This window comes from Herpailurus yagouaroundi, unplaced genomic scaffold, assembly GCF_014898765.1.
Source record: "Herpailurus yagouaroundi ecotype Mexico unplaced genomic scaffold, PumYag 220, whole genome shotgun sequence".
In the NCBI taxonomy this organism is placed as follows: Eukaryota; Metazoa; Chordata; class Mammalia; order Carnivora; family Felidae; genus Herpailurus; species Herpailurus yagouaroundi.
Window position 1 is genome coordinate 6112699 of NW_024412451.1, and position 14457 is coordinate 6127155.

General features: G+C 58.0%; 2 protein-coding genes across 3 annotated transcripts in view; one reads left to right on the forward strand and one right to left on the reverse strand.

Annotated features, from left to right (window-relative positions):
* The window catches only part of MYBPC2 (myosin binding protein C2), a 25316-nt gene extending 14471 nt beyond the window's left edge, over positions 1–10845 (forward strand). Inside the window, exons 16-28 of the mRNA XM_040457965.1 lie at positions 175–314; positions 1146–1305; positions 1388–1492; positions 1943–2131; positions 2511–2645; positions 4168–4335; positions 4498–4586; positions 4679–4874; positions 5108–5247; positions 6191–6350; positions 6521–6657; positions 9175–9361; positions 10720–10845. Of these exons, the coding sequence (XP_040313899.1) occupies positions 175–314; positions 1146–1305; positions 1388–1492; positions 1943–2131; positions 2511–2645; positions 4168–4335; positions 4498–4586; positions 4679–4874; positions 5108–5247; positions 6191–6350; positions 6521–6657; positions 9175–9361; positions 10720–10730 (1817 nt within the window). The 3' untranslated portion in view covers positions 10731–10845. The remainder of the gene's footprint in view (positions 1–174; positions 315–1145; positions 1306–1387; positions 1493–1942; positions 2132–2510; positions 2646–4167; positions 4336–4497; positions 4587–4678; positions 4875–5107; positions 5248–6190; positions 6351–6520; positions 6658–9174; positions 9362–10719) is intronic.
* A 491-nt stretch (positions 10846–11336) lies between these two features.
* Positions 11337–14457, reverse strand: part of GARIN5A (golgi associated RAB2 interactor 5A) — a 5252-nt gene continuing 2131 nt past the window's right edge. For both annotated transcript variants that reach the window (XM_040458154.1, XM_040458155.1), the window contains exons 4-5: positions 12108–12390; positions 11337–11507 (exon numbers count right to left, since the gene is read on the reverse strand). In XM_040458154.1, coding sequence (XP_040314088.1) covers positions 11451–11507; positions 12108–12390 — 340 coding nt within the window. In that variant the 3' untranslated portion in view covers positions 11337–11450. The remainder of the gene's footprint in view (positions 11508–12107; positions 12391–14457) is intronic.

A 14457-nucleotide genomic window follows, 5' to 3' on the forward strand; every position in this document is an offset into this window, starting at 1 on the left:
GCGCTGGGGTCCCGGACTCCTGGGTCTGAGGGAGGAGGGCGCTGGGGGCCTGGATTCCCGGATTATCTCTGGCTGTTGGAATCAGCTGTTAGGGAATGCAGCTTGCCTTGGTGGGGATCGAGATGACCCCACTACCCATTGCTAGGTTCCCCAATATCTCTTCTCTGCCACTAGAGCCACCAAAGATCCACCTGGACTGCTCGGGAAAGACCTCAGAGAATTCGATTGTGGTTGTGGCCGGAAACAAGCTGAGGCTAGACGTGTCCATCACTGGGGAGCCTCGTCCTGTTGCCACCTGGCTGAAGGAGGATGAGGTATGGTGGGGCTTCCCCCATGCCCTGACTTCTTCTCCCTCTCAGCGCTGCTGGGCAACTTTAGGCAAGTCACTTTCCCTCTCTGAGCTACAGTTTCATTGTTTGTAAAATGAGAATGATGACCCTTCTTCAGAGGGTTGTTTTGAAGACTGAAGATTATATTTGTCCATCACGTGGACAATGCCTGCCACGTGCTGGGTGCTCCCTCCCTCCGCCAATCCGTCCATCCATTAATCCATTAATCAATCAGTCAGTCAGCCAACCAACCCAGCCATCCATCAACTTAACCACCCACCCATCTTTCCATTCATAAACTAATTGATTACTTAATCCATCCCGGCCATCGACTCATCCAGTAATGAATCCATTTCTCCGTTTCTCCATCAATCAGTCCAGTTAGCCACCCATCCGTCCAACAAATATTTTTATCTTGTACGTTCCAGGCCCTGAGACAGTTCGGTTTCTCTTGTCTCCTCTGGGCTTGAGCGTCCTGTTCCGTAAAATGCATGCGTCGACTCGGCCCCACCTTCGTTCATTCCTTCAGTCAGCGAACACCCCCTGGGGTTTCCCCTGTGCAGGGCTCTGTGCATAGCACTGGGGATGCAGCCGTGAGTCACGTGCAGCCCCTGCCTTCCAGGAGCTTCGCTCTTGGAGGGGGGCAGACACGTGCCCCAACAGTCACAGTCCAGGGTGACCAGGGCTGAGATAAAGGGAGGTACTAGAAACTCTGAGAATTCTGGAGGAGGGGGTAGGGCCATCACTTTCAGCTAGGGGCTTCCAAGATCGCTTCCCAGAAGAGGGGGAGCAAGGCCATCTTGCGGCTGTGTCCAGGTGTTCACGGCCCCCGAGGGCAGGATCCACATCGAGACTCAGGCAGACTCCAGCAGCTTCGTGATCGAGAGTGCCGATCGGGCGGACGAGGGCCGCTACACCATCAAGGTCACCAACCCCGTGGGCGAGGATGTGGCCTCCATCTTCTTGCGGGTTGTGGGTGAGCAGAGGGAGTGAGCTGGGGTGGGGGGGAGGGTTCCCTGAGGCCCTGAGGCTCCCCCTGACCATTCTGCCTCCCTTAGATGTCCCGGACCCCCCAGAGGCTGTGCGTGTCACCTCAGTTGGCGAGGATTGGGCCATCCTTGTCTGGGAGCCACCCAAGTATGACGGGGGGCAGCCAATCACTGGTGAGTGCCGTTGTGCCGGAGTCTCCGTGACCTCTGACCTCTCCTACCCCCTCCACCCCCCGACGGTCCCTTGGCCCATGAGAGTTCTTAGCATCTTCGGTGATCTCCTTCTGAGACCTGTTTTCCATCTTTCACGGCTTACAATTTTTTTGGTTTCTTTCCTATCATTCTTTGCTCCCCACCAACCTGGGGAGCTTCACTTTGGCCAACAGCCTGGGGTTTTCTGTGACCCCTGGACTCCTGATTCATGACTGGTGACCCTTCCTGACCGCCAGTCCCATGACTGGTGACTTTGGACTGCTCTGTGACCCTGGTATCGACCCAAGATTCATGGTCCCAGACCTCCCTGGTTCATGTGACCTTCCGACATGACTCTCACTGCTCCCACTGACCAGCGACCCCATAGCCTCCCCCTGAGCACCCACTCCTCTCTGCTGGGGGGTCGTCCAGGGTACCTCCTGGAGCGGAAGAAGAAGGGCTCTCAGCGCTGGATGAAGCTGAACTTTGAGGTCTTTACCGAGACGACCTACGAGTCCACCAAGATGATCGAGGGCATTCTCTACGAGATGCGGGTCTTTGCCGTCAACGCCATTGGGGTTTCCCAGCCCAGCATGAACACCAAGCCCTTCATGCCCATTGGTGACGCTCCCCTGCACCCTCACCAAGCGTCCACCCCCCAACCCCTGCCCTGCCTGTCACTCACCTCTGGCCCTACCCCTTGCCTTTGATCGTCCAGCCCCACCCACCCTCCTGACCTCCTACCGACCCAGCACATTAGTCTGTGCTAGACTCTGCTCTTGCCCAAATACCTCATTGACCTCCGACCTCCCAGACTAACACTTATCCCTACTCCTGGACACCTCATTGTCCCTTGATACCTCGTTTTACTGGCTCACTGATCTCTGGCCCACCATATTGACCCCTTTCCTGATCGGTGACTCCAGCTCTAGTCCCTCCCCTCCCTGTGACCACTGACCCCTCGTTGACCTCCACCTCCCCTTTCCTTGGATGCTCACAGCGCCCACGAGCGAGCCCCAGCACCTGACGGTGGAAGACGTGACAGACACCACCACCACCCTCAAGTGGAGGCCCCCAGATAGGATTGGGGCCGGCGGCATCGATGGGTACCTGGTGGAGTACTGCCTGGAGGGCTGTGAGTGGCCCCATCAGGCCTGGGGGCGGGGCGCGGCGGCTCCCGCAGAGCCCTGGTGGGTGTCCGGTCCGGGGGACTGCAAATGGGGCAGTGCAGGGAGAGCTCTCCGGGGGGGTGGGGAGCCCTGGTCCTGCGTCTGTACTGTACTTCCAGGAATCCCTGCATGGGATGGCTCAAGCCAGGCCCCTGTTGACCAGCTCGTCCTCTCTCCCTCCTTCTCTCCCTCCCCTCCTCCTTCCTCCTTCCCCTGTACCCATCTTCCATCTGCAATGGCTCTTCATCCGTCTGTCTGTCCTCCCTGTACTTACGACTACCTGGATTCCTTCTTCCTCTCATTCATCCATCCATCCACCCATCCATCCGTCCGTCTTTCCTTCCTTCCTCCCTCCCTCCCTCTCGTTATGTCTCCCTCCCTTCCTTCTCTTTCCTTCTTTCCATCCATTTGCCCGGCCAGTCATCCATCCACCCGTCTCTCTATCCATCTGAAAACCTTTTAGATCATCCAACTGTCCATCCTGTAACATGTTTTTCACCCATATATTTATCTCTTCACCATCTTTCTTTCCTCTTCTCTCCCTCCCTTCCTCCTTCCTTTCCTTCTCTCCATCCATCCATTTCCCTGTGTGACCATCTAACCATCTACTGTCTCCATCTTTCTGTGCATCCGTCCATCCATCCATCCATCCGTCCGTCCGTCCGTCCATCCATCCGTCCATCCATCTTTCTACACATCCAACTCTCCGTTCTCCCCTGAACAAACACGTATCGATCACCGACGCCATGCCAGCCCAGTGCCACGGCTGTGGGGATACCTCCAACGTGGTCATCTCACTGGGAAGACAGGCACGATCATCTCGACATCGTAGCCCAGGCCTTAAAGTCAAACAGACGTGGGTTCCAATCCCGCCCCTACACTTTCTAACTGTGTGAGCGTGGGCAAGTCTCTGAGCCTCAGTCTCTTCATCTAAAAATGGGCGAAGACAGTTCCCTCCTAGACAGGGTACAGTGATGGCTGCGTCCGGTAATGCATGTAAATGATGGATGGTTGGACTCTTGTCAGCTCCTTCCCTCTTTGTCTTTAAAGCGCTCTTTACCCAACTCCCGCCCTTGCCCACCCCTCTCACATCCGTGTCAGTGCCACCCTGATGTTTCAGGACCCACTCTTGTTAGAGTTCATTCACCCTGGTGATTGTCGGTCTGACCCACGTTGGCTCACCCGATTGGCCATAGACCCCAGATGGAATCTAAAGGGGGAGGAAATCCAAGGAGCTGTCCCTAACTGCCCCCCCCCACCCCCTACTCCTCTGAGCCTTGATTTCTCCCATCTCTAAAATGGGGATAACATAGGACAGAGGCAGGAACTAACGAGCTAACTAACACCTATGACCACCCTTGGTACCTGGTCATAATAAGTGCTTCATCAGTGTCAGATGCTGCTGTTCACTGCGTGGTCCCAAGGCACGGGAAGGGACGACCGGCGGGGCTTCTAGGAAGTTTCCCCAGCATTGCTTCTCGTTTGCAGCCGAGGACTGGGTCCCCGCTAACACGGAGCCCGTGGAGCGCTGCGGCTTCACGGTCAAGAATCTCCCCACAGGAGCGAAAATCCTGTTCCGGGTGGTGGCGATCAACATCGCGGGGCGCAGCCAGCCGGCCACCCTGTTTCAGCCGGTCACCATCCGGGAGATTGCAGGTGAGTGACTGACCCCGCCCTCCTGTAAAGACCAAGTTGGTGTCGTCTGGCCGGCCCTTGCCACGTCACCGTCAGGGCCTCCCCTGAGAACGTCTCTCTGTCCCTCCCTCGAGTGTCCCCCGACCTAACACTGAGCCCCCGTTGCTGTGCCCGTGCCCTCAGAGCCACCCAAGATCCGGCTGCCCCGCCATCTCCGCCAGACTTACATCCGCAAAGTGGGGGAGCCGCTCAACCTCGTCATCCCTTTCCAGGTGCGCCGAGCGGGGGTCGGGCCGGGAGGGGGGAGGTCAGGGGCCAGTGCGAGACCCAGGCCGACCTCTCCGCGCTCCTCCCCCTCCCCCAGGGAAAGCCGCGGCCGCAGGTGGTGTGGACCAAGGGCGGGGCGCCCGTGGACACCTCCCGCGTGCACGTGCACACCAGCGACTTCGACACCGTGTTCTTCGTGCGCCAGGCGGCGCGCTCGGACTCGGGGGAGTACGAGCTGAGCGTGCAGATCGAGAACATGAAGGACACGGCCACCATCCACATCCGGGTCGTGGGTGCGCCGCCGGCTGGGGCAGGGGGAGGCGCTGTGGCCCCGGAGCAGGGAAGAGGGTGCGAGGTGGGGAGGGGGCGAAAAGGCGGGGCCGTGGGAGCGGGGAAAGGCCTGCCAGAATCCGGGGACCAGGTGAGGCGGCAGAGGTGGGGAGAGACGGGGAGAAGAGATGAGGGGCTGGACTTTTCAGGGGCGTCTGGGCTGCCGTCTAACAACCACCCCCCCCCCCCCTTGCAGAAAAGGCAGGGCCCCCGGAGAACGTGATGGTGAAGGAGGTGTGGGGCACCAACGCGCTGGTGGAGTGGCAGCCGCCCAGAGACAACGGGAACAGTGAGATCACGGGCTATTTTGTGCAGAAGGCCGACAAGAAAACCATGGTGAGAGAGCAGAGGGGCCCGGGGTGCGGTGGGCAAGCGGGGGAGGCAGCCTGGCGCGATCGACAAGGCGGATGCTGGGGAAACCGAGGCTCAGAGAGATTGAGCGAATGGGCTGGCGTGGGGTGGGGGGTGGGGGGTGGAGGCGGGGAGCCTTTTGGCTGAAATACCAGGACAGGTTGTTGATTCCTTTCTTTTCTTTTTTCTTTTTTTCATGTTCATTCATTTTTGAGAGAGAGAGAGAGAGAGAGAGAGGGAGGGAGCGTGAGCCGGGGAGGGGCAGAGAGAGACACAGAGCGGGCTCCAGGCTCTGAGCTGTTCGCACAGCGCCCGACCCAGGGCTCCAACCCATGAGCCCTGAGATCGTGACCTGAGCGGAAGTCCAAGGCTTAGTCGACCGAGCCGCTCAGGTGCCCCAGCGTGAACCATTTTAAAGCGTTGAGTACATTCCCACTGTTGTGTCACCGCCACATCTAGTTCCAAGAGTTCCCCGAGGAAACCTAGCACGCATTAAGCAGGCATCCCCAAACCCTGTCACCCAGCCCCGGGCCACCACTAATCTGCTTCCTGTTTTAATGGACTTGTCAATTCTGGGCATTTCCTACAGACGGGACTGTACGACATGTAGCCTTCGGGGTCCGGCTTTTTTGACTCGGCGTAACGTTTTTCAGGTTCACACGCAATCGCAGCGCGTGTGTCCGCGCTTCGCTCCTTCTTGTGGCCGAGTGACATTCCGTGGTTTGGATCTACCACATTTTCCGTGTCCATCCATCTGCCGATGGACCGCTGGGCCGTTGCCCCCTTTGGGTCCTTGTGAACAGCACTGCTGGGAATGGCCGGTTATCTCAGCGGGACGCACCCTTAAATGCGCTGTCCTCACCCCCGGCCTTTCTTGTGTCCCTGTGTCCTTGCCTCCGACTCCCGGTCCCTCCCTGCCTCCCACCAGGAGTGGTTCACCGTCTACGAGCGCAACCGGCACACCTCCTGTACCGTGTCTGACCTCATCGTGGGCAACGAGTATTACTTCCGCGTCTATAGCGAGAATATCTGTGGGCTCAGTGACTCGCCCGGCGTCTCCAAGAACACGGCCCGGATCCTCAAGACGGGTACCGCCGCCCCCCTTCTGTGGGGTCCGGTCTCCTCTCTCGGCTGGGCTTCTACCTTGACTCCTCCTCCCCCACCGCCAGACCCGGTGACAGTAGAGAGGCAGTCGGTGATGGGGGGTGGGGGGACAGTCTAGATTGGTCACCTTACAGGTTCACCTCCCTTTCCCCAGGTCTCACCTTCAGACCGTTTGAGTACAAGGAGCATGACTTCCGAACACCTCCCAAGTTCCTGACGCCTCTACCAGACCGCGTGGTCGTGGCTGGTTACTCTGCGGCTCTCAACTGTGCGGTCAGAGGTCACCCAAAGGTGCGTGTGTGTGTGTGTGTGTGTGTGTGAGAGAGAGAGAGACCCTAGGGGGAAATTTTCACCCAGATGTAAGCACACCAGCTCCTTTCTCTCTCCTCCGTGCATGGGATATGCTCGCCTTTTTTTTATGCCGTTATTATTTTTTTTTAATTTTTTAACATTTATTTTTGAGAGAGAGACAGACCGTAAATGGGGGAGGGGCAGAGAGAGAGGGAGACACAGAATCTAAGACAGGCTCCGGGCTCCGAGCCGTCAGCCCAGAGCCCGACGCAGGGCTCGAACCCATGAACCGGGAGATCATGACCTGAGCCGAAGTCGGACGCTGAACCGACGGAGCCACCCAGACGCCCCTATGCTGTTATTTTTTTAATGTTTATTTCTTTTTTATTATTTAAAATCTTTTCTTTATTTTTTGAGAGAGAGCAGGGGAGGAGCAGAGAGCAAGGGGGAGGGAGAGAATCCCAAGCAGGCTCTGCACCGTCGGCATGGAGCTCAGACTCACAAACTGTGAGATCATGACCTGATCTGAAATCAAGCATCGAACGCTTAACTGACTGAGCCACCCAGGCACCCTGTATTTTTTTTTTTTTAATTTTATTTAAGTCCAAGTTAGTTAACATATAGTGTAATAATGATTTCAGGAAAACTTAGTGATTCATCACTTACATACAACAGCCAGTGCTCATCCCAACACACGCCCCCGCCTTGAACCCATCACCATCTAGCCCATCCCCCCACCCACCTCGCCTCCAGCAACCTGTTCTCTGTTTTTAAGAGTCTCTTATGGTTTGCCCCCCTCTTTTTATCTTACTTTTCCTTCCCTTCCCCTATGTTCATCTGTTTTGTTTCTTAAATTCCCCGTATGAGTGAAATCACATGGTATTTGTCTTTCTCTGACGGACTTATTTCGCTTAGCGTTCCATTCTGGTTCCATCCACGTTGTTGCAAATGGCCAGATTTCATTTTTTTTGATCACCGAGTAATACTCCATTGTGTATATAAACCGTATCTTTATCCATTCGTCAACGGACATTTGGGCTCTTCCGATAATTTGGCTGTTGTTGACAGCGCTGCTGTAAACATTGGGGTGCGTGTGGGGATATGCTCCCTTTTTTTTTTTAATTTTTTTTCAACGTTTTTTATTTATTTTTGGGACAGAGAGAGACAGAGCATGAATGGGGGAGGGGCAGAGAGAGAGGGAGACACAGAATCGGAAACAGGCTCCAGGCTCTGAGCCATCAGCCCAGAGCCCGACGCGGGGCTCGAACTCACGGACCACGAGATCGTGACCTGGCTGAAGTCGGACACTTAACCGACTGCGCCACCCAGGTGCCCCAAGGGATATGCTCCCTTTTAACACACTTCCTGCCTCTCTCCCCTTTGATCAGAGCCCAAGTCTCAGGTCATCACACTCCGGCTTCCCTTGGAAACAGAAACAAAACTTTGGTGGGAGTCGGGGGGAGGTCTGAACCTCTGGACTCCCTGCCATCTCCCTGCCCTGTCCAGTTTCCCGACTGCTGTTGGGATGTGGACACAACCTTGAGCTCTAGGGAGTCACCTAGACCGGGGGCTGGCTGACGGTGGCTTGCGGGCCACACCCGCTCGTCACCGGTTTCTCTAAATAAAATGTTATCGGGACACGGCTGTGCGCTGTCTGTGGCCACGGACATCACGGTGCCCGCAGAGCCTGAAGTACTGACCGCCTGGCCCCTTACAGATGAAGTCTGCCAACTTCTGGTCTCCGAGTCTTTCGCTTCAGCCCCCGCGGGCATGTCATGGACTCATGAGTTCACCTTCTCCGTCGCCCCGCTTTATTCGCTAACTGCACTCATTCATTCATTCCGCTCATTTATTCACCTACCAATCCATTCATTTACTCGGTTCATTTATTCACTCCGTTTGCTTATTCACATCGCTCACCCATTCGGTCTGTTTATTCTTTCAACGCACATTTTCAGAGGCTGTGTGCCAGGGAATTGGACAAGAAGTTCCTGGGTGTTGGGGGGAGACCGACACGAATCCAAAGTCATGCGAACGGCTAAAGAACTATAAAGGGCAGCAGGCGTGGCGGAAAAGTGCAGGTAGTTGCGAGTGGAAAGCCGGTGTTCCTGCCGCGGCCTAGGGGCCGGAAGGGACGTGGGAGCTGAGACCCGAAAAGTTAGCAGGCGCTGACTGGGTGCAAGAGGAAGGAAGAACAATACTGGAAGAGGGAACGGCCAGTGCCAAGGTCCTGCGGTGGCCTGTCTGGTCTGTGTCAGGAACCGCGAGGAGGCCAGAGTGAATGGAGCAGGGGGCAGGGAGAGGCTGGAGGTGAGGGCAGAAGAGTAACGGGGCCACATCGTGTAGCGTCCTGTGGGCCGCGACTAAGAGGGAGCTCTGCCTCCCGCAGAAGAGGAGACTGAGGGTCCGAGAGGTGAGATGACTAGTTCCAGGTCATCCAGTCAAAATCCGAAGCCCACTTTGCCATCACCCTGGGACCTTCTCTAAGCTGGCCTCTTCCCCCGCTCCGCTCCACAGCCGAAGGTGGTCTGGATGAAGAACAAGATGGAAATCAGCGAAGACCCCAAGTTCCTGATGACCAACCACCAGGGAGTCCTGACGCTGAACATCCGCCGCCCGTCCCCCTTCGACGCGGGGACTTACTCCTGTAGGGCTGTCAACGAGCTGGGGGAGGCCCTGGCCGAGTGCAAGCTGGAAGTCCGAGGTGAGCCCCCTGCCTGCCCGGCCCTCATTCACGCTCCCAAGCGGCACCCGGAGGCCCCGCGCTGAGCCGTGTGAGATCGCAGCTGAGTCGGCCCCGGGCCACTGGCCGTGTGACTGGGGATCTGCACTCAGGCCCCACAAGAGCGATGCAGGGTGAACGTGCCAGACTGGACGGAGCACAGGGCACTGTAGGGGCGGAGGCGGGGAGCACCTGACCCAGCCGGGGCAGTCGTCTGAGGGTTTCCCAAAGTTGCTGAAGGACAGAGAAGTGAACGAGGTGGGGAAGAGCTAGCAGACTGTCACCAAGGCCCTGAGGCCCGGGCCTCCGTGGGGAGCTGTGCGGGCGAGAGTCAGAAACAGCCCGGGTACTGGCAGAGGACCGGGGGCTGTGGGTGTCCAGAAAAACACCTCTCCTCTCCAAGCTCTGTCCCTCCTGCCCCTCCTCCCCACCCCCACAGCCCCAGCTCCATTCACCCCTTCCTCTGGAATTCTTGCTCAGCCTCCTCCCTGGCCTCCCGGCCTCCCATCTCTCCCGCCAGCCCAGTTCCCACAGGGCCCTAGCGGGCGCTCTATCCGGGGTTGGCCTGCCCCGCCCCTTGCTCGGGGCCCTCCTCGGTGGCCCCTCAGCCCCTCAGCCTGGTGTCCATGGTCCTGTACTTGTTCCCCCATGCGCCTCTCTGGCCTCACATAACCCTAGTTTCCTCAGTACTGTTCCAGCCACGCCAAGCTGTTGGCAGTTAGACGGACTGGCCGTGCTTTCTCTTGTTCCTGGGATTTTGCGCATGCTGTTCCCTCTAGCTGGAACGCTCTTCCTTGCCTCCTCTGCCTTGGGCTCCAGCCCATCAAACATCTGCCAGTCAAGGCTCCCTGGAGAGGCCGCTACCCAAGTCCCTCCGATGTGGCTGATGTTAATACAGGCTCCCGGGGTCCCTCCCCAGCTGTGACTCCCCCTGGCCCTGATGACAGCCCAGCAGACAGGAGTGGCTGCAGACCCTTTAACAAGGGCTCAGCGACACCACCCCTGCAGGACTTTCCTGGCTGTCATTCTGAAACACTGCTTTTCCAGACTGACCCAGTTTCTGATGTTTTGCTGCCCCCTTTATGAATTATTGAGTCAGCTCGGCAATATCCCTGCTTTACGATTTCCGTGACGACTGGTCACCAGCAGCTGCTGAGAAATCCCTGATCAGAACATTCCAGTTTGGGGCTCAGAGCTATAGTCACCACAGGCACGGTGACACTGGTTTGATGCTCCCCCTGGTGGCCAAGCCAGGCCAGCAGGCAAAGGGGCCTGGGGGTGGGCGCCCGCATTCGGGAAGCCCAGCCCTCCTTGCCCACTCTTTTCTCGTTTTCCCACAGTGCCACAGTGAGACCCTCTCTTTCACCTGTCAAGATTTTGGCTGCTGAGTCCTAATGGACCTCCCTGAAGGCCGTTTCCCTTCCCAGAATTACCACTGAGAAGATAATAGTCTTGTCTACAACCTGCACGTGTCTGTCCTTCTTGAATCCGTAGCCCTGCCTCCCTCTTCCTGTAGGGGGTGAGTCGCCTGGGGGTGGGTGACCGGGACACCAGGTTGGAATGGCCACCGTGATGAGGCAGCCCTGATGAGGCTGCCATCTTGGAACGGCTACTTCAGGGCCGCCAGCATGTTGCTATGGCCATTACAAGTCACAGGTGGATCAAGACCCCCGTGGAGGCGGCCCCCTCGGACTAGCTGCTGGGGAGGGGGAGTGGGGAGGCAGGCTGGCCCTGCAGTGGCAGCTACAGTGAGTTAAAGAGGAACCAAAGGCCAGATGGGGAAGGCTACTCTGGCGAGGTAGCCATGACGGACGGAATGGTGGGCACTAGGTCTCGAGGTGGCCCCGGGAGCCACACGCCGAGCCGAGCACCGTGCTGAGGCAGCCATACTGGAAAAGCTACCCTGTAAGGCAGCCACGTTGGATCGGTGACGATGGCAAAACTGCTCATGACCTGGTTGTTGGTTCTTAAGTGGCCGATCTTTATTAACTTTAATAATTCATCTTTCTGGCCCTGATGTAGGGTACTTTGATCTCTGGTCCTTTGGTAACCTCAAAGCCTAGTGGAGGAATCAGAGTCCCCAGAGTTCAGAGGTCTGTGGGTCAAGTTTGGCTTCCATGGCTTGAAGCTGGGTATGAGAGAGAGAGAGTGTCTCAGAGGCCTTGACCTGCGGATGTACCGGCAGTTTGGGGTGGGTGCGTGGGTGGGGGGCTCGGTGCTTATCTGGAAGGTGGGGGGAGTGGGGTGTCTCCAGAGGAAGAGACCCCACGGGTTTCAATGCCCCCTTCTTCAAGGACGGGGGCCCTCCCCCTCCCCCCGGCCTTACAGGGAACTGGGCATCCAGCCTGGCCCACCCCAGCCCTTCAGGGCCCCGGTGTTGCGTCCCCTATTCCACCGCAGCAGGTCAAGGGGGGAGACGCTGGGGGCTGGGGTGCCCGATTAGGAAACTATGTAGCCAAGGGGCTCGTGGACCCAAGGCCCTGCAGGCCCTGCCCTGCCTTGGGAACCTGCGGTCTCTGCACCCAGATTTCATACCCTTTCAGGACTCCGGAGCCTGGGCCTTCCTGCCACTCTCAACACAGGCATCCAGGCCCCCAGGTCCCCCCTCACACTCAGGAGCCTAGGTCCCCAGCCTGTCCCTCAGACGAGCCCAAATTACCCGGCTGCCTCCTCCCTCCGACCGGAAACCAAGCCCCAGTCCCGCCCACCCCCTGCCCCTCCCCCGCACCTCCTCCCGCTCTATCAGCTCATCCTCCTCCTCGTCGTCGTAGTCCTCCTCCTCCTCGCCTTCCTCTAACGTCGGGTACTCCTGCGTGAAGGGCACGGCTTCCTGGGCCGAATGGAAGCGCAGGCGGTAGAGCAGCCGCACCCACTGGCCGAACTCGCGGTCTCGGGTCTCGGGTGGGGCCCGCAGCTGCAGGTAGAAGGCGCGACCTGTGCGGAACTTGACCTTGAGTTGCCAGCGGCTTTCGTCGTGGACGAAGAGCTGGACGAACTGCAGGGGGAACAGCCTGGGAGGGAGGAAGGGGCGACCTCAGGTGCCGACCCTCCCTGGCTCACAGCCTTGCGGTCCCGGGCGCCTACAGGGTCGGGGCCGCCCACCCCAGCGCCCCCCTCTCCGCCCAGAAAGAGGCCTTTTTCATTTTCTCTGCCTTTCGACTTTTATCCACCCCCAAAGCACCTTTGTGTCTCCCGCTGGTCCTTCTAACAGACAGCTGCCCTCTTGAAACTCCCCGTTGGATGTGAGAATGACAACGGACACATAACAGGTCCATCAACCACATTCCTGACCTTCTCCCCAACCCCAACCTGCTCCCCTTCGTCTTCCCCACCTTAACTACATCTCCCATTTGCTCGGCCAGAAATCATGGAGTTGCCCCTCGCCCAACTTTCGCTCTCACATCCTCATCCAATCCTGCCACCAAATCCTGGCGGCTCCACCGTTCAAACGTATCCCCGAACCCACCGCTTCTAACTCCTTCCGCCACCAGCGGTCCCCGTCACCCGATTCTCCCGCCTGGGCCGCGGGCTCAGCCTTCGCCGCGCTCTGTCCCACGCGGCCGCCAGAGGGCGCCCATCAGCACCTGAGTGTCCCGTCCCTCCGGTGGCTCGGTGAAAAGGCCAAGTCCTCACCTTGACCACCAGGCCCCCCGCAGGGTCTGTCGCCTCTGTTCCCTCTCTGCTCACTCCCCTCGCTCACTCAGCCCCAGCAACAGCCCTGCTCCTACCTCCCCCTGCCACCCCGTTGGCTTGGCCCCTTAATCTCTCTCATGTCTTTCTCAAAAGCATCTTCTCAGGGGAAGATCTGTTTACAACCTGAGGCTTCTGTGTGGCCATGTCGGCCCTTGCAGACCTCTCTATCCCCTACCCCCTCTGATACGTCCGCACAGACCTCACCCCACTGATTCTGTCTGCCTTCCGGGTAGGAGGTGAGCTTGAAGGCAGAGACGTTGGTCCCATTTTGTTCACAGCTGCTCCCCATTCCCCCCACCCCCCGCCCCCGCCCTTCCACCAGCGCACATCCGTGGTAGGTGTTCAATGGATGCTTGTCGAGAAGGTGGATAATTTGGCCCAGGTCACACCGCGGGGATTTGAACCCAAGTCTTCTCTGTGTTCTTAACCACCACACTGGGTAGCCACACCCCCCACTCTGGCCCGGCCATGCTACCTCTAGGAACCCATCTTACAGACACCCTCACAACCGTGCGCCTGGATGCCCTCTGCAGACCACACTGGCTGTAACCCCCAGACACCAGCCGCAACATCAGTGTCCCTCAGTAGGCGGCTCGATCTGTTACTACATTCCCCAAGTGGAAGAATAACAGTTTATGTTTACAAGGTGCTCACCCTGGGCCAGGGGCTGTCCCAAGCACTTCATGGCCCTTTACTCAGCGTATCCCCTGACAGCCCTGCAAGGTGGGCTCTCCTCTTATCCCCATGTTCCAGATGGGGAAACCGAGGCACAGACAAGTAGGGCACTTGGTCAGAGCCAGTGGCGAAGAGGTGAAGCCAGGATATGAACCCAGGGAGGCAGGCATTCATTCGAGGACATTCCTTGCCATACGGTAACAGCACTAGATGCAAGTGGGGTGTAAGGGGGCAGAGCATTTACTCGTGTGTGTCCAGAAAAGGGCCTGCTGGTTGCGCTTCCGTTGACATGAAATGAATATTGATACGGGGCTGGTGGGGGAGGGCGCAGCGTGCAAGAGCGGCATGTGGCACGCACCTGCGGGTGTTTAAAGGAGGGGTGAGCACCGAGGGGTGCCTGTCAAGACTGGCCCACGACAGGTTAGAAGTGAGGGACTAGGGGCTGACTGAGTCTCGATGCTTCATTCTCAGAGCAAGCTCGGTGTTTTTATCCTGATGGTGTGTTTATTTGGGGGGGGTGTTGAAGGAGATGATGGGGGTCCAAGCACCCCTCGGCACCATCCTAAGTTCCCCCCACTGCGGGTCATGCCTCAGCGAGCAGTGAGGCTCATTGGTGGGATGCACAGCACTGAGAAGGAGCAAGAATATGCCCCGCGCTCCGTATGGCGTCAGCATGCTGCTTTGTGACGTGTTCTCAGCTTCTACGGGGG